This window comes from Neopsephotus bourkii, unplaced genomic scaffold, assembly GCF_033783945.1.
Source record: "Neopsephotus bourkii isolate Nb327-2 ecotype Australia unplaced genomic scaffold, CSIRO-AGI_Nbou_v1 NB_991, whole genome shotgun sequence".
Lineage (NCBI taxonomy): Eukaryota > Metazoa > Chordata > Aves > Psittaciformes > Psittacidae > Neopsephotus > Neopsephotus bourkii.
In genome coordinates, this window is record NW_026901483.1 from 77,446 (window position 1) to 99,285 (window position 21,840).

The 21,840-nt window shown below is 36.6% G+C and overlaps 1 protein-coding gene across 1 annotated transcript in view; it reads right to left on the reverse strand.

Moving 5' to 3' along the window:
- The window catches only part of LOC133215595 (rab proteins geranylgeranyltransferase component A 2-like), a 66,096-nt gene extending 57,649 nt beyond the window's left edge, over positions 1–8,447 (reverse strand). Inside the window, exon 1 of the mRNA XM_061359673.1 lies at positions 8,359–8,447. Coding sequence (XP_061215657.1) covers positions 8,359–8,407 — 49 coding nt within the window. The 5' untranslated portion in view covers positions 8,408–8,447. The remainder of the gene's footprint in view (positions 1–8,358) is intronic.
- Between the last annotated feature and the right edge of the window lie 13,393 nt (positions 8,448–21,840).

A 21,840-nucleotide genomic window follows, 5' to 3' on the forward strand; every position in this document is an offset into this window, starting at 1 on the left:
GCAAGTTACTCCTACATGTGATCTGGACTACATGATGGTTACTTTATAGTAGCCCTTTCCAAGAAAGAAGGCTCTGGCAAACTATTATAATATAGTTATAGAGAGTCCCTCTTTAGCCAAGAAAAAATAACTAACTTGGAAAAGCCTACTTAGAGAAACTGTAAGGATTTATTTAATGACATCATGTGAAGCTGAACTATCTTCTACAGGATGCTCACACAGTTGTGCAAAATAGGATCCCTTCAGATTATTCAGTAAGAGAAATATATTGTTTTTATAAATTGTTCCTATTTGGAAGCAGTTCCCTATTCAGAACTTTGACTTTTCAAAAACTCTAAGATGGATTATAATAAAATCTTGAATTGTGTTCAGACCCTTGCTATGGGCCAGTGTAGACTCCAAAACTCTCTCACAGCTTGGTTCAAAGATAATGATTTATTACAGAATCCCGGGGGAAAGGTTATAACCCTAGTGATGATTCTGAAGTTTCACTTATGCTTAATGAGTAAATAATGCTAGTTATCTCTAAGAAGGATTATTCTAACACTTTCTGCCACTCATCCTTCTTGGGGGACAGTCAGCTTCTTGTTCTGCCAGCTTAAGGGATGAAGGACTAAGCACAGGTTGTAACCTGTGTCACTGATAACACTTCATGGGTTTGAACTATCTGGATCCGATAATTTGGATCAAAGAACAGCAAGATCTAAATGAAAATGTACATTTCCTTTTAGACTATTTAAAAATAAATAAGTATCTAAGATTATAGTACTATCAAAATCGATAATCAAATTACTGAATTATCAAGATATCTGCCCTCCAATATAATCAATAGTAACCAGTACTTTCATGCTAAGCTATCATGCATGTTAATGTGAAACACAGCATGCATCCCATCTTACTGTACCAGAAATGAAAAATGCCACTCCAAAAGAATGTTTTCTCAAATTAAGATTCCAAATCCAGACAATTTCTAGATTGGCAGGCAATTAGAAGTCTAAATAGGAATCCCATGCCCCAAACACAAGAAAGCAGCAACAGACCTAGATTTCAGTATGCTATATATAAACATCTGGCAGCATAAGAGGGATTTATGTAGAGGAATAAGGAGTCCATACAATCCTTCTATCAATTTAATATGCTGACTCTGAAGCACTTGAGGCAGAATCAGATCAGAAATAGCAGTGCATGTTATCAAGAAGTATAAACACTTTCTGAGCTTTCTAGCCCTTTCATATTCCCCCTTGAGAATACTTACACATGAAGCATTTGCATTATGTTGTCTTGCACCTAATTTTCCTTACCAGGAAAAACAAAGACAAAGAGTTTTCCTTCATGAAGGAGGCCTGATCAGTACCAGTTGAAATCTTATCATCATTCCTTAAAGCCATTGCCTTCGTTCTCCACTGACTAACCTCCATTTACCAGATGTGGTATTAAGTCAATTAGTCTCTCTGGGCTTTTCAAGGAAACACTGATTTAAAATTTCAGTGAAGCAGGACATCACATTTGCAGACAGATAGAAAAATACGCATAAAAATTGAGATTTTGCTCATTACTGATATCTTGGTCACTAACATGTTCTAATAGGTAGAATTTCATAGGTACTTCTTGGCACCTACCCAGAAAAGATGTGCATTCCTACAAACACATGACACTGCCACACTGAAATACAAGTGCAAAGTCAAAGTGAACCAACTAGGTCTTTCTAAGGTTGGTCCAGGAAGAGTACTGACTTGTAAGTACTTGTAAGTACATACCTGCCCTTCTCCGGACTTCTTGCAACCTGTTGGGAAGGTACTGAAAAAACTTGGCAAGCAGATCAAACTGTAACAAGCTGGCTCTGCTTAGAGAAGCAAACATGCAGACATGGCTAACTCCAGCACATATAAACTGACATTAGGCCTACAAACTTTTATGTGTAACTTACAGACAGACACCTGCTGCAAGAGATTCTGGGACTGCATCAGAATCAGTTGCAGCATCAGAATGAAGTAACCCAGCAAACAGACAGTATGAACACCAGTTTCATGACAATCTCATGATGAAAAATACAGTCCCACTTTTGGTAGCACCAGCTTTCACTGCCAGCTGCCTAAGCACTCTCTCTATTGGAGCCTTCCTGGATATACAAGAAGCAGATTAATCTCAATAAATCTCACAGAAGTGGCTGCTGCAAGCTGACCTTGAAGTCTACATCTGGTTGTTTCAAGCAGCCTTGGATCAAGACAATCTCCACTACATGAATTTTTGGACCTTCCCTATGAAGCAAAATCAGCCATACTGTCATTTTCAAGAATAATGTCTTAGATGTAAATAAGCAAGGCATAGAGGAAGTATCTACACATTATATACAGTTATCAAGATACCAATCCCACTTCTAGCTTCAACACAGCAAAATTAGACAAAACTACTAAGCTAGGAAACCTCTTCAGCTTTAAAAGCCAACTGATTTTAAAGGGTTTACAAAATAATGAAAGTTATTTCACCTGTGAATAATCAAAAACTAATTTCAAGCTTGCACATTGTGTCTCTTCTGATTAGCAGCTATGCATAATGCTACAGTGATGCCCCACCTCTTCAAGTGACTTTAAATGGACATATTCACTGCCCCAAACAATTTATAAACTAAATAGCTTCATACATGTGAAAGCATCTTGGTTCCTGAGCTGATCACTGGAAACTATTTCCCAGTCATCAGCTGATAAACTTTTACTGAATTACACAGGATTCATCTTGAAAAGGTTTAAATGTTTAATATGCTTCACTGTATCTACTAAATAAATCACAAGTGTTGTTTTCATGAAATAAAATGTTGAAGGGAAATATATTAAAAATGCTGGAACATAAGACAATTTCAAAACAATCTTCTGGAGTCAGAGAGCTGACCAACTGCAATAAATTGTTTGTATTCAAACTTCTAAGAAGACAAGAGTAACTGGCTCTGGAGAAGCTCACCACATCACCTTCACAGTATGCTTTTGGTATACATAGAACTTAAAAGGCATTTTATAATCTAATTGCAAACAAAATTGAAATACTTATTGTATATAATATTTAAAATTAAAGCTAGCCAATTAAAATCAGTTTGATTCATTTTATTATAGGCTCATATTGCAGAACAGTATCAGAAAATGGTTCTGCATTACAGACTACAGTAGTGGTACAGAAATGACAACCCACTAAGGCAGGTAAAAAATTGCAACTGGTCAAGGAGGGAGCCACAAGTAAAAACATTCTTCTTCTACATTAGTAATTCCATACAGTTATCTGTACACCATCAGAGGAACATGGCAATGAAAGACCCCAAATCTCACAGCTGCTGCAAATATTTAGAAAATGAACACAAGCAGGTACTTATGCTCCAAATAAAAATTTCACTTGTTACTAAAAATCATGTCCAAACCAAGCAGTGCTCTCTGAAGAGGAAGAAAAAATAATCATAATACCCCCCCACCCTCCCAACCAGTTAAGAAAATACACTTTCTGAATCTGGCTTCAAGTCATAACAGCCCAGGAAAATTTACATCAAAGATACCGGAAAAATGAACATACGTGAGATTTAGACAACAGCATTTTAACTTCTTAAACATTTATATAGAAACTGCATCACTGGATCAGTCACATTGTCTTTGCCCATCAAAGTTCTGCTGCATCTGAGCATTTCACTTATCTAATGTCCAAGACACCGATTCAGGGTATCAGATTAAAACACTAGCACCCAATTTGGCAGACCATTTTTTGAACTACAACTGAAAGTGGATTACTTCAGGGTGAGGAATCCTGTTTAATGTAACCAATGTATCAGCACACAAGACAGATCAGCAAACATTTTAGGCACATTCTAAACATATCCTGTAAGAATAAAAACATTAGAAACTATTAACTTTTCTTTTTTTTTTTTTTTTTTTTAGATCAGTCTTCAAGGCTAAGTTCCTAATTCACATCTATAATATTATGTTAGTTTTTCATGGTATATTTTAAAAATTGTATTAGTATTTCAAAGTGATTTTTCCTAACACTGTACTTACATAAGATAAACATAAAGTACTTACACCACTCCCAGCATATCGAACAATAAATAATAGATTCTCCTGACAGGACTTTGATGACCTGGCAAAGCCCAAGTGCTTTCAGCCAAAATCATATTAAACCATAAATCACCCTTTATTTTATAGAATATTTCAAAATGGATTCCTGCTTTCTACCTTGAAAGTCATTTCATGTGTTATTTATAACCACTGAAAACCAGAATGGAAAGAAAATTGCACAGAACTAGAAAATTTACTGTGACTGCTTTTATAAAGAATAACTCCTTTTTAGAAAAAAATTAGAATTACTAGCAGACAAACCTTTGAATACAACCACCTTTTAAAGAGCCATAGCCTTTCTTTGACAACTTCACCAACCGTTAACACAGGCCTTCTGGAGTATCAGAGACGAGTTTAAGAAGTTAAAACTGTATATAATCCAATCAATTTAAGAAACTCAAGGTAAGGATAATCCTGCATGCTAATTTACACCACTTACCAATATGCACAGCCATGCTAAAAATCCAGCAGAAAGCACTTATAGTGCTTTCTGCTAGAAATCCAACTTTGCTGAAAGTTTTGCCTATGAATTTTCCTACTTTAAAACTGCCTAAAGACAAAACCTCTGTCACTGACTCCTAGCTCTTGATGTCACTCTCAAATAGATGCCTGTTTTTTGAGATAAATATTTATCATAGAACTCATAACATACCCTCTTGCTATAAATGTACTACCATTTTAATACTTGCACTGATATAAAAGTTGAGCCCACAAAAGCTTATCAGTAATGAACTCATTTAAATGGACATGATTAATGCCAACCTTTAATTCCTCAAGCAAGCAGTTACATCAGCCCTCCAAATCTAGATCCTACAGGCTTTACACAAATAAAAATGACTGGGTACCACTTTTCAAAAACCTTCCGTAATATCAGAAATACTTTGAGGACTGATGGTATTGCATAATATCTACTTTGGCAAAGAATCACCCAGTCGATCCATTCCTGTTTGGCTAGAAGGTAACTTGACCATAGTGCTAATTAAAAAGCAGGAAAGCAGGGGTATGAGAGGCTGGGGGGTGGAGGGACGGGAGTGACTTCAATTCTGCAACAAAAAAGGGGTACAACAAAAGAACAATGTCCGAACAGGTTTAATTCTCCTACTGTGTTGCCATCAATATCTCAAGCTATGCCCACCAGTTTTACATCACATGATTATCTAGTTTTTCTTTAGAATTATGGGTTTAAATTCCATGATAGTAGTGAAACTTCTGCTGAACCCACCAGTACTAGATACTTTTCTCCTACATGTCCATATTGTTCTCAACTTGCCCATGCAAGAAAATATTTAATGTGGGTGAAGGAAAAGTAGGTTTTTCAATAAGTGAATTCACTTTTCCCTTAGAAATATTGATGAAGTAATTGAACCTAAGCATTAAATGGAGCACTGATGACTAAAATTTAGTGTGAGGTTCCATTTTCATCAAGCTTACTACAGGGACATAGTTAAATGAGCCTGAAATAAAAACAAATTCGAATCTAATGTTACCACTCAATCTAATTACCAAAATTAACAGATGCACCAACTATAAAACCAGAAAAAGTCCACACATGCAGAAAAGAATGCAATTACTACTATGCAGTTAAAAATATCATTAACACAAATATTCTAGTTATTACAATATAATTAAATATCCATAGGTATACTCAGCACTGGTTATAGATCAGAAAACAAGAGATTTGAAGACAAGGCTAAAATACTGTCCGAGGAGTACCATCCCAGAAGACTGATGAAAGTTTTACTTCAAATAATCTTCCATTCTGAGTAATTTAATACAGATTTTAAAAAAGCAGTCAGCATTGTTAGGCACCATTTGCATATGTTCTCAGTAAAATCTTGACATTGGCTATTGCAGTCATCTCTACAGGTGGGCAAACTCACAACCTTCAGTGCAAATTCACACCACCATCACCAAAATAAAGCAGTATTTCAGAGGGAAAAATTAACTCAAAGAATCTCTTTCCCCCAACATCAAAACCCTAATATTACAAGCTCATTCCAAAGCAGGGAAGATCATATTCAATGGCTCCTGCATGACCAGCTTTCACTGGGACAGACAGTTCAGTCTGTTGGTGAACTGCCAGTTCCAGGCAAATTCTTCTAAGAGTGTACTTAGATTGCCTCAGCATACACAGTCTCTTCCATCTGACATCCCACCACCAACCACCACTCCTCCACAGTGAGCTGCCTGATACTACTTACACACACACCCAACAAGCACAACACACCATGGGTTGTGAAAGGCAGCACACGAGTCAGCTGCCACTACCAGGGCAGCTCCCTTGGCCTGTGCTCTCCTCAGCGCCAGGGCTGTCAGAGTGAGTGGATTAGTTACAAAAGCTCCAGAAGAAAAGACTGGCAGCACTGGAACCATTAAAAGATGAAGTCTTACTTATCTAAGTTCTAGTCAGCTCTTCTAAAGAGGTAAGACCTTCACTATCCTCCTCAGTAGCTACAATAGCTAATTCTACTGTTTTCACCTTCTAGTTTCCTTAGTAGCTAGAACAGCTAAATAGCTTAACATTAATGTTGTTTTTATAAACTTTTGAGTTTCATTTAATTTTCCACATCACTGTTTTTCTCATGGCAGTACAGAATGAATTATCCTCAAAAAATCAGAGAAATTTTACAATTTTTAGTAGTTTGCCCTTTTGACACTTCAGCTTTTATTATTTACTGTTCTCAAATGCTCAGATTAGTCACAAATCTAAACATGTACGAAAATGTCAGACTCATTACCAGGGTTTCCACTCCATACAACAGAGTGATGATCTCTTAAGATGCTCAAAAACTTTAATTTTGCATTTTTAGTAGAGTTACAATCTACAACAGAGATAGTATGTTTTAATAATCTCTCACAAACTTCAGAAGTAAATGAGAAATCCTTTGAGAAATTATACCTACACTGTAAGGGGATCACTTTTTTCTGGTAAACACTGAAAACAGCAAATACATTAAGAAAATCACTCATTTTATCCCATACCTCTAGGGAAGTAATCTGAAACCTGAAGACCACAATTTGACAGCTTAGTAAACTCCAAAACCAAAGCTTCTGATTTCACATGGAAAACAGTAATGTTTTCAAGTGTCTTCACTTCTGGTCCTCCAACCAGCTCTGAGCTGACCATGGGAGTTCTTCATAAATGCAAATGAAATCCAAGTCTAAATCTGGGACCTATAAACACTGATGTATTTTGAACATTTTAAGACTAAAGCTCAATGCTGAATTCGAGCGGGGGGTGGTGGTGGTGTGTGTGTGTACTTAACAAGATCAGTTCAAACCATGACATTGTCACTGTGTTCTACAAAACAGAAATCTATTTCCATACTTAAAGATTATGCTACACAAGCAGCAAGTATCTTAATTCTGAACAAATATTCTTAAATCTGTCTTGTAGTCACAGTGCTGTGGTATGTTTCAGTGAGACATTCAAGATCTCCACCATTATTCACCTGAACAGGAAATAGGATGCACTTGTACAGCATACAGAAACTACAGACAGCTCCTGAAAGTTCAGTTAAGTCTCTGATACGTGCTGTCATTCAATCTCATATTTGTTCATATACTAAAAAATACACTTTAATGAGGAAAATTCAAGAAACAAAAAAAAATCTGGGTTATTCATAAGCAGGCACAGAGATAGGGAAAGTCTATTGTACTATAGGATACAATAATAATAAGAAGAAAAAGGTAGTCAGCATATACCATACATTTTGCACCACCGTGAAGTTTAGCTCTTCAGAACTATTTTCAGTGCAAAAAGTAATCACGACCATAAGGAAGGTGTTTCAGGAAAAAGGGCTGACAACGGTGGCAGAGTCAGACACGGCTTTATGAAAAACCGAACAAGGGCCTTATATCAGGTGGGCTGGAGCAGCAGGTGTGCCCCCGGTTCATGGGGCCGGGGTTCAGCGAGAACCCCACCCAGTGAAAGCCAGCATCACACAAAATTCCGGGACACCTCGATTTGTGAGCAAATCTTGACACTTAATCCTCAGCAGCGGCCTGCGAGTGCCCGGGGCACTGGCGCAGCGCGGTGCTCGCAGGCACTCTCGGCAGCCACACGCAGCCTAACCCCCTCCCGGCCCGCCCTCCCCAGACGACGCTGCCGCCCCTGCCCTCAGCTGCCAGCTCTGCCTCCCGCTTTCCCGCTGCCCCTCTCGAGCGCCAGCACCTTGACACCACCTGACCGCCCAGGCCCTCCGCCACTGCCACCCGCAGGCATGTCCCGCTCAACAAAAGCCCCGACGCAACCCGCCCCGTATCCTACCGGTCCCTATCACCACCACATCAAACTCCGAGGGCAAGTTGTCCGCCATCTTGGGAGGAACAATGTCATGTGGCCGGCGCTGCCGGAAATGGGGGGCACAAAAGCTTCCGGGCGCTGCCGCGGGGGCTGCCGGGAGGTGCAGTGCGGGTGGAGGCGTACTTAAACCGTGTGGGAGGCTGGGCAGCGGGGGTTGAAATAAAGTGTGTTAGGTCGTTATTTCTAATCATTAGTCTCATGTTCTTGCTTGTTAGTTAACAGCCTTATGTCGGACTGTACATTGTTCTCTGCATTCAAAAACCTCTATTTTTCTCAGCCGATCAACTGACATTAACTCCTAGTTTTCCTCTGAAGCCTTAAGTAACACTTAGGTCTTCCTTTTCCTTCGCCTTACGAAGAAATGAAGAGTGAAAACCAGAATCCACCATTCCAAGGATGCCCTTTCTGTATCATCAGTCTGAGTGCAGGATAAACAAGATTAAAAAGCCATGTTTGAAAAAGCCAGATGCAGTGATGCCAGCAAAATAACCGAGCACAGGATACCTGTGCCAGGGAAAAGTTCTAGAAAGTGTTGCTTTTTATGTTTAATTTAATGGCTGGTACAGCTTTAAACTAATCTCTTAATACTGTTCATTGTGTATGATTATATTAAAGTCTTAACACCTTAAATCAATAGTAACAATAAAGCAGCTAGCAGCCTGTTAACACCTTATTACAAGCTCCTTGTTCCCATAGCAAAAGAATAGTGCAAGCAGTATAAGGCAACTGATGGAAACCAGAGACCACCTTACCCCTGCGGTGCTGCAAGCCTAGAGCTGAGTACAGTGCAGAAGAGTCTAGCAGGAAACATCAAACAACGCAAGAACAAAAAATACATAGACTTAAACATCAGTACTTGATTACCATGCTAAGAAATATATAACAGAGAAAATTAGTAGTTATGGATTAAGATAGAAAAGAAGCAAGGTCAAATCTTATGTGCCTTATGCTTTCAACTGCCCCAGACAGATTAAAAAGAAGTAATAAAAAATATCCTTTTCTGCAGCTTCCATAGTGCAAGTCTGTGAATGGAACTGTCACTTCTGCTTTTTAATGTGTAACAACAGAAATTTAGCTCCATCATTCTTAAAGTGCTGGATCACCCTTACATGAAATGTCTGGAGTTGAGGAACAAAGGATCACTATATTGGTTCGATCACATAAAACAAATTCTCTTTGCACATCCTTTTCTTACTGAGGGAGGGCATACTCCTGAAAATAGAATTTCATTGTGAAGACCTTTTGTTATTGGTTAGCATAACTGTAGGACTGCACTGGAACAGAGCTATTTCATTACCAGCATCTCGCTGTTTCTCAAGTGCCTCAGTATTTAATCCCACCACAAAATGCTGCAGTTTGGTTCTACAAGTTCTGTTAGCTTCATTCACAAGATGCAATCAGTGCAATCCTATTTTGTGATGACAGTCGTTACCCACTGGACCAGAAATTCTTCTTAGTACTATTTATTTGACAAAAATGATTATTCAGAATCTTTAGTTGCAAGGTTTGTCAGTCCCATAAAACACAAACACGTATCTCTGTACTTTACAGTTCTAATATCAGCAAATACAGAGAGAAAATGCGTAAGTATGAATATTTTTTATGAGAATTTCATGGACCTTGAGAAAATGTCTTAACATGTTTTTCTCTTTAGCTATTCAATTGCAGTGTCATATTAACAGAAAGCAGCATACCCAATTCTGCATGGATGAATAAGCACATTCAATAAAGAAGATTTAACAAAGTAAATCAAACACAGGATTAAACATTTTCTGCATAACAGACCACAAAATGGGCATTCATTTTACCAGTAGATCCTCTACACTAGAAACAAATAGAAATGCACACCATCATAATTAACAGAACATCCTGTGGCCTGATTACAGAATTTCTCTATATTTTGTTAAACTAGGTCTCATCAATTAGAATTGTCAAAATTCATTCTGAAACGCTCAGTGACAAGACTAAATGGAATTTTAAAACCATTTGTACTAAATATATTTGGATTTCTATGTTTTATGAAATAATTCACAATACTGCAGATCATTTACAGTGTTTTCAGCAATAACAGTTCAGAAAGATGCATGCAAAGATCAATTTAAAGATGCCACTTTTAGAAATACTTTTTCTGTAAGCAAATTTTCCAACTCTTGACTTCATCAAAGTACTTTTGGAAATACAGCCATCTTGGCAAACCCTCAAACTGTGTGGTTTTCTTTTCCCAGGTAGAAACACTGAAGGCAAAAATAAAATCAGGAAGAATAAGCATTAGAATTTTGGAGTTTCTCATTACCTCAGGGTCTAGTCTCAGATTGTCTGATCGAATATTTCTTCCTCCAAAACCAAGCAGGAAATATTTTGTATTCACAAAGATGATTTTTTTTAAGTTACGTAGTCTTTTTATCCTGCAGTGACTTCTCATGTGAAATCTCATTATTCATTCCATTATTCACTCAGTAGATAGAGAATTTAATTCTAGTTGAGGACCAGGTTGAATGAGAATCAGCACCAGGATCGGGCCTATTAGCTGCCTGAAACATCCATTCAATAACCTGATTTATCCCAACTAAATGGCTCATTAGTTCAGGCAGCAGGCATCAAGAAAATGTTTGTTTATTGCTGAAGCTATGCATGGTTGTCATACAGAGTTTGCTGTTCCGCAACTGTCAGTCACTCAAGCATGCACAAACTAGATTGTTCATTAACTACAGAAACAGCCACTCTACATTCAAGCATATTTATGACAATATTAGTTGTTTCCAAATTTAACCTAAACTCTGATATGCCTTTATTCTAACTTCTTCTTTGTTACCACTATCTGTATCAATTTTTCTTCCTGTCACGGCTTGCAGTGGTTGGTCCCAACCATACCCATAAAACACACTAGAGTCTAATGTCTCTAATAAAGTATAAATAACCTGCAAATTCTCAATCGTATGTAGACGCTTAATTCCCATGAATGGTATGACTGTTCCCTTGATACAGTAATCTTGGCCTTGGTAGATCAGTGAACTAAACATTTTAACCCCCCCAAGTAATTAAATCCACATTTCTCGCTACGGAGTGCTAAAACTGATTTTGAAGTTGCCATCGTGATTATTAAGATGTGAGTAAATTATAGGATTGCTTAGAGAGACAGGGAAAGAGAATTACATTTCACTCTACTTCTGTAAGCATGCACGACAAGAAGTCTCTTTTCCCAATCTTTAATTAATGACACTCTGCAAAAATTCTGTAGGTCTCTTACTGCAGTCAAAACTGTCTTGTACAAAGTGAGCACAGAGGAGAAAAAACAGGATTGTAGCTTTGATCAGGCTGCTCTGCCCAGCATAACTGGCACCCTATGGAAGGGAGGCTCCACTTCAGCTTCCTTATGGATTGACTATGAGTTTTACAGGCTTCCTAAGACTACACATGTACAGGATGAAGGAAATAGTCTTTTCAATAGCCCAAAAGTTCAGTTATTTTTTTTTATGCTACAAGCTAATCTTTAATGCTTAAAATAGCTGATGAACCTAGGATGATGAGTAATATGCTGCAGTTTTTATTGCTTGTCTCTTAAGAGACGTGGAGGAACGCTTACTTTAGGAATTGGAGACTGTGAGAACTACTGGTAGTAGAATCAGACTGCATCTTGATTTACATTGGCCTAAAACTGTGTTATTAATGCATTATATGCAATATACGGTGTCAGTTCAGTTTTTATTTGGTTAGATGAATTCTCTCAGTGCTCTGTGACAGTGTCTAAAATAAGCTGGTATAGCACATGAATTATTATTGCTGGATCTTCTTTTATAGTAGGGTTGGGATTTTTTTGAAGCATTAAGGCATGTTTGTAAAACAGGCTTTTACCTTCCTTATTTTCATTCTGCATCTTTTTCTTTCTTTTTTTTTTTTTTTTTCTCTTTTCTGATTATAAAAGTGTACTTTTTGGGCCTCCTCAGGTAGAGACAGAATGGAGTAAATTATATTGGGGCTGGACTAGATGATTTTTGAAGGTCCCTTCCAACCCAAACCATTCTATGATTCTGTGATTTTTGACACTGAAATAATGTCAATATACTTACACAAAGTACAAAAACTTCTTTATACTTGTTCAGAAAAAAATTAATCAGGAGTTTGTGACTATGCATTGGGTGTAAATTCTTAAAGGAATGTGTTCCTTGGGTGATATGGTTTAGTGCGAGGTGTCCCTGCCCATGGCAAGGGGGGTTGGAACTTGATGATCTTAAAGTCCTTTCCAACCCTAACTATTCTATGATTCTATGATTTTCCTAGTGGGCTGAAATGTGCTTTTTACCGTATCTAAAAGTTTGTTGAGAAGACACAGTGGTACTTCTGGCAGAAGTCTGCATATCACTTTTATTTCAGACATTGCACCATATATAGATTTCCCATTCTTCCTATTCAAACGAATAAAAGAATATGCAACTTATTACCACTGTGTCATCATTCTGTAAATGTAAATTTTAATGGTTCTTCGGAATATTAAAACTCCCAAATTCAAGACTGGCCAGTAAGATGGTGAAGTCAGTTACCTGAGAAAAAGCTTTCCTACACTGGTGTCAAAGTATTTTTGAAGTGAGGAATATCCACACTGCAGATACATTGGAATAGGCAGCAGTCAGTTTCTGCCTAACGTCAATGAAAAGGCTGGTATCAAAGACAAAAATGTGATCTAGAAACACTGTGGAATAATGCAGAGTAAGGTAGAAGAGAAAGCAAGCAACGTAATTTAAATCTTCTTGGAGATACACAGTTGAACCTTACCTGTGACAGTAAGGATTTAAATTACAAAAGCTCAGATAATATATGTGCTTTGTATATGTATAAAATATGTTTGTGTAGCTTAATTACATGTTGTAAGTGATAACTTGGCATTTTAAAAACACTCTTAATAACTAATCTCTTCTGTTTCATCTGCAGCAAATGACCTTGTTAGAACAAAATTTTACATTACAGCATCAATGTAAATTGGAAAGAGTTACTGAAATTCTGCCATTATAAAACTGGATGTTACAAGGCACAGTTTAATGCTTTGTGTCCCAGCAATTCCATAATTTGCATATTCCAGCATCTAAAAGTCTTGGTCAATTATAATATTTCAGAAAATGTCAGTAAACAACAGACAAAAGAAACTGATTGCATATATGGGACTCCTGTTTAAAGTTGTGCAGTAAATCAAGGTTAGTAAATATGGACAAGTGTGCCTAATGATATTCAGCTACTGCCTTATTTAATTTGCAGTATTAGTTGAAATAGTTTATATTGCATAGTGAGGTTTTCAATCAGGTTTTAGAAAAACTACCTTTTCTAACAGATCTGGAGACTGTAGCTTATGTAAGAAATTAAGTCTCTTCTCTGGAAATGTTCTTTGATACGTTGCATTTCTTTTAGTCATCTCTTTTAACTTGTTGCCAATTTATGAATATGGATTGTTTGGCCATTAAGGCATACTCCAAATTCATTACAGTCAGCAGAAGTTTTGCTATGAGAAGTTCATTGTCTATATCATCGTCTTTTCTGATTGATTAATCAAAAATAATTGTAGTAAAAGGTGAAATAGTAATACCAAAAAACCAACAGTTGGTCTGGGAGATGGATACTACAGTTTATGAAGCAAAAAAAACCAACCAACCAACCACAGAGAGGAAGGCTGGACTTCCTTATTTGAGGAGAATGACAAGTGCAAGATTCTAAAGTAATTTTTTTAAACAGTAGTGTTCTCCAGTCTTTGAAATCATAAATGGCATATGGCTGAAAAGAGAGGATAAACCAAGTTCTGAAACTGATAAAGCTCTGTTAGGAAACTCACCATAAATATTATAATCTAATTAAAAAGGTTTAAAGTAGTCCATAAAGCTAAGTGAATTGATGTGTCTCATATGCAGTATTTCTACCTAGACTTCACCAGAGAAACCATAAACAAAAGACTATAAAAGCCTCAGATGGAATGAGTTCTTGCAAGTTCAGATTCTTGTGAAGACACACTTCTCACCAAGGACTCAAACATGAAACTGTATCCAAGAGACATCTAAAAGCTAGGAGTAAATAACAGCAAGAGACTGATTTTCAGGTAAAGGAACCTATCAGTGATAACAGTAGGTTAAAAAAACTAGAGTATAACAACTGCATTTGAAATTATGTAAGCAGATGAATAAAAATAATACAACAAACGTTATTGTCACTTTGAGAAACTCTGTGTTTGAGGCTGAATATGCCTCAGTTCCAGTGCACTGGGTCTGTCAGTGCTCCACTTAGAGCTCTGCGTTAAGAGTAGAGATTTAGTTCAGGTTTTACAGCTGCAGTGGTGAAAAGTTATTGTTATCTGAGGGTGCATGCAGTCAGTGGAGGAGCTGCCAGACATCTTGCTCTATTTCCCTCTGAAAAGGCATATATGAAAATATCTGTCATTTGTAGGAGGGTGATTCTGGGAGAAGCTTTAGTTGTTAAAGGGCTGTGTCTAAAAGGCAACTATCAGCTTCTACAGCCATCAGTCTTGTTCATAAGAAACAGGAATATATGTGATCACATTTAAGTAAATTTACTAAAGCCGTATACAGCACAAGCCTCCTGATTAAGCATTCCCCTCACAACATTACAGTTAAAGCAGGTTTTGTATTTAAAATATTCTGGTTAGGATTTTGAAGCCAGAGAGTAGCAACAGTGGTCCACTGAAATTTGAAATGAGATTAAGCTCAGCTTGCCTCACAGAAATGAGAACAGGTTTAGGTTTTCTTTCACAAGTTGTAAACTAGTGCCAGGCTATATGTAGTGATGCTTTTGAGAATTCAGAAAGGACACTTATGATTTAACATCTATTTTTCATTAATCTAATGCTGTTTAAATGCTAGCTTTTCTTTTACAGAAAATAAGGCATCCACAATGTCCTTACTAAACTTTCATTAAACTGTATATGTCTAGGAAAAGAATGTTCCTACTGTAAACATTATGTGGGTCGGCTATATGAAAGTATTAATGCTTTTTATAAGATTTTTGCATTTTAATCTGTTTTCAGGGGACAATGCAATTTAGCATTCTAGCATATCTGAAACCTGAATTTCAGCACCACTGCTTTGATAATAGGGTGTTCTCCAGTTTATGCATTCTTAGATTGATAATGTATAAAATGAAAACAAGAGGAGGTCACACCTGTTTGTAGTCTGAGTCAAAACTTAGGTTTCAATGTATCAAATCATAATGCAGTGTACTAATCAGAGAAGGGGTTTTGGTTCAGTCTTAGCGTCATCTTTTTTTAGGGTAAGATCTAGCCTTGGTGGCTGTCAGTCTTAGCAGACATTTACATCATAGATCCACGCAATACACACAGTACAGTTCTTTGATAAGGTAATTTCTCCAGTAGCAGAATTGCTCATTGTTCCCCAACATGCAGCTATTCCTAGAATTATAACCATGTCCCCCAGAGCAATTCTGCATCATGGACTCTCTAAGGGGAAGAAGACTCTGAGCCATTATATTTCTGCTGTGTGCCTAAAAAAATGACTCAGAAATGCTAAACCAGAACTAATGGAAACCCAATGTTCACTCCCTTTTTTTTCTGTCTAACTTCTGCATGGCACTACCTCCTCTGTTTGAGTAAGTAAATAAAAAGAATAGGCCATAGCTCCTCACATTCTGAAGGTACTATATGAACATTAATCCTATATAGCTTGCATAGAGACCCTTGCATCAACCCTTCAGTTAAGCCAGAAGAGACAGAATTTTTTCCCCACTTCAGAAGAATGCTAAGCCGTTGTAAATGTTGAGGCAGATTATTAGGAAGATTTGCAAGAATAACTACTTAAAATGGTCACATTCATTTTAAAGAAAAGAAATATAATTGGTATTTGCATAGAAGAAAATGGATGAATTTAAATTTTAGTTGATTATAATTATTGTCATCATAATCATCATCATTATCTTTGTATGTCTAAATGACTGATTCAAAGAAGAATTTTAACACATTTCACATGTCAGTGCAATTCTTTTCTGTTTTGTGCTTTAGTGCTTGGGGATTTTCATTTGCTTTTTTCTGTCTGAACTTTTCATGGAAGCTATTGTAATCTTTTTAAAAGGTGGAAAAATGTTTCAAAGGAAGTAAAATCTGGAAGTATTACATATATTTTTTTCAATAAATTTTAATCAAATTGCACAGAAAAACTGATACACAGATACTGTGAGATGGCACTTCAAAATGCTCTTAAGAAGGAGCTTAAGAAGGAGATTCTCAATACAAGGCTGTACCTGAGTCTGGACCATTTGACCAGATACGGGATGCTAGACAGTGATAGTTGCATACAGATTAGTAGGTGAACTATCCGAAGTGGTGGTGCATTCAGATGAAGATATCATTCAAAAAGTCTGTTAATAAATTGGAACTGCACATAGACATTGTGCTCCTAAAGACTTTCAAAGTTACTAATAATTTTGTATATTTCAATACGGTGTATATTGATACAGCTGGTATTTCCTTATGTATTCCATGTTATCGTTGCTACAGTAAAAAGCATGAATCTGATTGTGTGAATTTATCAGTATTGATAATCATAAAGAGTTCAAATACACAATATCTTTTGGTGAAAGGAGTTCTTTTTTCACTGAGTTTATATCATGTCCGAACAGAGATAAGCAATCAAGACTACAAAGTCTTTATACTGTGGAAAGCAAAATAAACAGAAGTTTTGTAATTCCTGTTTCCTTGATAACTTTGAAATGTCTCTGAAAAGCATGAGATGACAGAGGGATCATCACAGCCTGTGTAGTAGCTACAGTTCTTGACACTTGGTGCCTTTTAAAAACAGGACTTGGTTTTCCCATGGCTTAATCTTTAGTGTTGATTAAGTTAATTTGATTCCATTAACTCTGTAAACTTCTAATGGAAACAACTGTTAACATGTAGAGCTTAGCAAAAAGTAGCTAAGCTAAATGTGATTTTCCATTGTCTTATATCACTTTAGTTGTTAGCCCTGTGTAAACATGTAAGCCAGAAAACTAGCATTTTACTTTGTGCTGTCCAGTAAAAGACACGAAGTGCAGAATGGCAGATACATCTTTATTATCAGGAATTTAATCCTCTGTTACACAATTGTCTATGTACTGTGCACATCTTTCTTGGGTCTTCTTAAAAGGCTGTCAGTAAACAATGAAATTGGACACAATATCAGATAATCCTAAAGAGCACATTAATGTCAAGAGAGCACTGTTATGTGAAAGAAGCAGCATTTCAGTCAGCAAAACCAAGCTCCAAAACAATGCTTTTCAGTCTTCTATTAAATAATGGCCAGTATGGGTAGCCTCTTGCATAAGGACTAGTATGCCAAGCATTAAAGTCTTGTTTCTGACCAGGTTACTGTGACTTGTTAAAACAACTGTTCGCTGCAGTCTGATGGCAGTTTCCTGATAGTCTGTTTTCAGATGGTTTCCTGCATGACAATTCCCAAAATAGGAGGACAGAAGATATATGCTAGCGGAAGCCTTATTTGTTTTTGTTAAATTATGGTGTCTTCTTTCTTATTTCCTTGGGATGAATAGAAGCACATTCATGCCACTACACAGAAGGACACTAGCAACTTGTAAAAAACATGCTTTTAGCTGTAAATAATCATAGAATAGGTGCCACTGCCCAAGATACAGACTGAATAAGACATACATAACCTGTTGTAAGGATTTCCTTGAACTGGCTGCTGTTAGAAAAACTGACAACTGATGAGTTGCAGCACAGATCCAAGTTTTGAGAGCCTTCTGTTTCCTCACTATGTCCAGGAATTTGTATTTTTAACATATACTTTGTATGTAAAGGATTGCACTGCAAGATACTGGATTCAAGTAAGTTTCTCTTACTGGAAATTATCCAGCAAACCCAGAATTCCTGGCTAACTTCATGCACTGAAATGACAATATAGAATCATAGAATCATAGAATAGTTAGGGTTGGAAAGGACCTTAAGATCATCCAGTTCCAACCCCCCTGCGTTGGGCAGGAACACCTCACACTAAACCATATCACCCAAGGCCTCGTCCAACCTGGCCTTGAACACTGCCAGGGATGGAGCATTCACATCCTCCCTGGGCAACCTATTCCAGTGCCTCACCACCCTAACAGGAAAGAATTTCCTCCTTATATCCAATCTAAACTTCCCCTGTTTAGGTTTTAACCCATTATCCTTTGTCCTATCACTACAGTCCCTAATGAAGTGTCCCTCCCCAGCATCCCTATAGGCCCCTTAAAATAGCGAAGACTATTGGTGTCTGAAGCTCATTGCTCTATCACTTCTAAGCAAAAGGCTTTTTTGTTTCTCAACAGTGTTCTTTCATTCTGTTGCTTATGTCCTTACTTGGAAATGAAACAATATCTAGAATATGAAAGAACTCACAGTCCATAAATATTTTTTTTATTTGAAACTATGTCCTACATTTACATTTGAGGAAAAAACTAAATTCCAAGGTCTATATTAAACTATGCTCTATTCTAAATTCACAGACTTTGTGGACAAAATACAGAAGGTCATGACATTGTGTATTTATAATAATGATGGGTATAATCTAATTAAATGGTAAAACATTTCTCTAGAAATATATCTGAAGAAATTTATTTGTTTCATGGTCTTCCTCAGTGCAAAATACTCTATAGTTCATGGCATCATAACACTAATGAAAAATACCAGTAGTTGTCTCATAGGGTACTGAAAGGTTTCAGCATTCTAAAGCTGGGTAAAGTTTTAAAAACTCAAAACTACAGGAGGGTTATGCATAAAATAATAATGATCACAGGTGTTTCAACCTGTACTTTTAACTATGGCCTGATCATCCTTATGCCTCCACAAGTCACAGGTAATTCCATCTGAAAGTCAATGAAGTTAAAGTATAGAAAGCCAATATTACTTAAGGTCACATATGTCTTTGTAGGTTAACAATGTATATTGCTACCTACAACATCAGCCTTGATGCTGAAAAAATAAAAAGAGGAAAAAAAGCAGAGAAAGTCAGTAATGTCTCCTGAAGATTAAGAAAGATACTGTAGGTTTTCATGGTACTGTTTTTTATTTTCCCTAAACCCACAGAACATACTGAGAAATATTTTGAGACGCAGAAGATTAGTCAGGTTAAACCGAAAACCTACTCTTAAGTATTTTATTCTGATCCCACCATGTATACCTTTGACTAAGATTCAGAGACTCAATTCTGCAATGGATTCAGTCTCTCTGGATCATGCTTCTTGAACAATGGTGAAATAGCAGGACAAGTCCCTCATGAGGTCTTTCCCTGTACTTCCTATAAAGAACTGTAGAATATACTGTAGCTATGTTCATAATAGTTACTTTTATTCAAAAAAACATTCAGAATTGTAAAAATTACGACCAAGACCTAGGAAACAGTGGCAAAAGGCTTCAGGATGAGGCTTACTCCTTTAGGAGCTGAAAAATAGATGAGAAATCTGAGGGAAAGGCTGCAGGTCTGAGGGAAAGTCTATGTGAAATAACGAGTCAGCAGTTGCACAGATTACTGGCCTAAACTTCCCTATGCACCCTAGACTGCATTCCCTATATGTGCTAGACTGTCTTCTTAATTTGCTATGTATGTCCTAGACCTTTCATTTAGGATTTTTGTACTTCTAAGGCAGTGGGAGGCACAACATGCTGGACCTTATCAACTGCAAACAGCATTCCATATGAAAGTATTCAGAAATCTTTTATTTATATTCTAAATGAAATATCTCTAACCTTCTAAGGCTTGTGGTTTAGGGGTCAAAGTGTCAAGGTGGCATGTAAAACCTCAACCAGTTTGGACCAGTTCCATTGATTTTTACTCAAAACTCCAGATTGATTTCAGTAAGAAATGGAAGCAGAGATTGATATTACAGAATGGCTTTCAGCAGAAATCTGGTATTTTAAAAGACAGTATCATAAAATTGATGTACAGTGCAGAATACCCATTGATGCCAATTTCTGTCAATAAGATTTCTATAATTTGAAGAGAATAAAACATTGAAGTGTCTATTAGTATCTGAGGCAAAAATACCATTCACTTCCATGGAAACAGAAGCAGGCCCAAATTCTGACTACTAAAATATTATCTGTGTCATGAAGTATTTAATTATTTATTATTTCATTACCAGTTTAGCTACAAAAATATCAAAATACCTATGCAATTTTAGAATATGGTTATTTCTTAATATTTGCTCTCACACTTATAAAAGATAGGTACTCCTGAATTATCCCCCTATGTGTGAAAAGCTGTAACAAGATCAATGAGACCTGAACACAAGGAGGCATCTTAGGATAACAGCTGCGGATGCATGTATTCTCTGCTAAAAAACAAAAAAATAAATACACACTGCTCACCCTCATTTTTCTCCCTGCCCCATATAAAATCCTGCCATTACCATTTTTAATTGTTAATTGCATGAAAAGGAAACAAATAAGAACAGGTAACAGTCCATGTATCAGCATGGGCAAAGGACAACAAATGGTCGCGCTGAGAGGCAAGGTAAAGTGAATGCTTTGCATTCAGTTTTGAGATTTGTTTTTGATGAGACTTAATGGTTGGACTACACTTACAACCATATGCCGTGTACTTAATGGGTGTATGGAAAACTGCAACTATGGATCTTTACAGTCTAAAATACACATTGGCTTTAAAGATGAGCTCAAGATAATTACTTTCACAGTATTAATAATTCTGCCAATTGGATTTCCACAAAACAGATTCAATAACATACTAAAAATACTTATTCAATAAATCAATTACACTTCTACTGAGTCTGGATAGCTATAAATTGTTTTCCCATTGATAAAATTCTGTTTATGAAAACTTATTTTCATGGAAACGACTCTTAAGATTTTATTGGAAAATGCTTTTCAGTTAAACAGAAGAATGAGAATTACTGAAAGGTCCACACAAGCCTTATACATTTAAATAAACCATAGAAGATTACTTTTTTATTGCTGCTTGAAGTAGAATGTAATGTCCACATTTAAAAATACAAAAACAATGTAAAGAAAAATTAAATACCTTCTTATCCCACTAGATGGTGGTGCCCTCAGATCACAGCTGAGATGCTCACAGTACAAGAAAACTTTTGCCTTCTTTAGCTGACCTGCAAATACAGAGTGAGAGATGAGGCTTATCTTGATCTTCTGGGAGTATTAACAAGCAGGTATAAAGACTTACTGAATGTATTTGAGTACACAGTATTGTGTTCATAGAAGTTTGCTATAAAGTGCATTTTAACTTCAGTACATATCTAATGGAATTATTTTTTTTTCCTGAAGAAGAAAAGGTACCAATACTGAACCTTAATTGATTGTACCTCATATAATATAGCCTTGTTAAAGTAAGGTCCTGGCTTTGCAACTCTGTTGCACTCTATCCTCAATCAAATTAAAAAAACAGATTGAAGTAGCTAATAATTAGGAACAACTCCATCTTAGAATCATAGTTTTGTTTT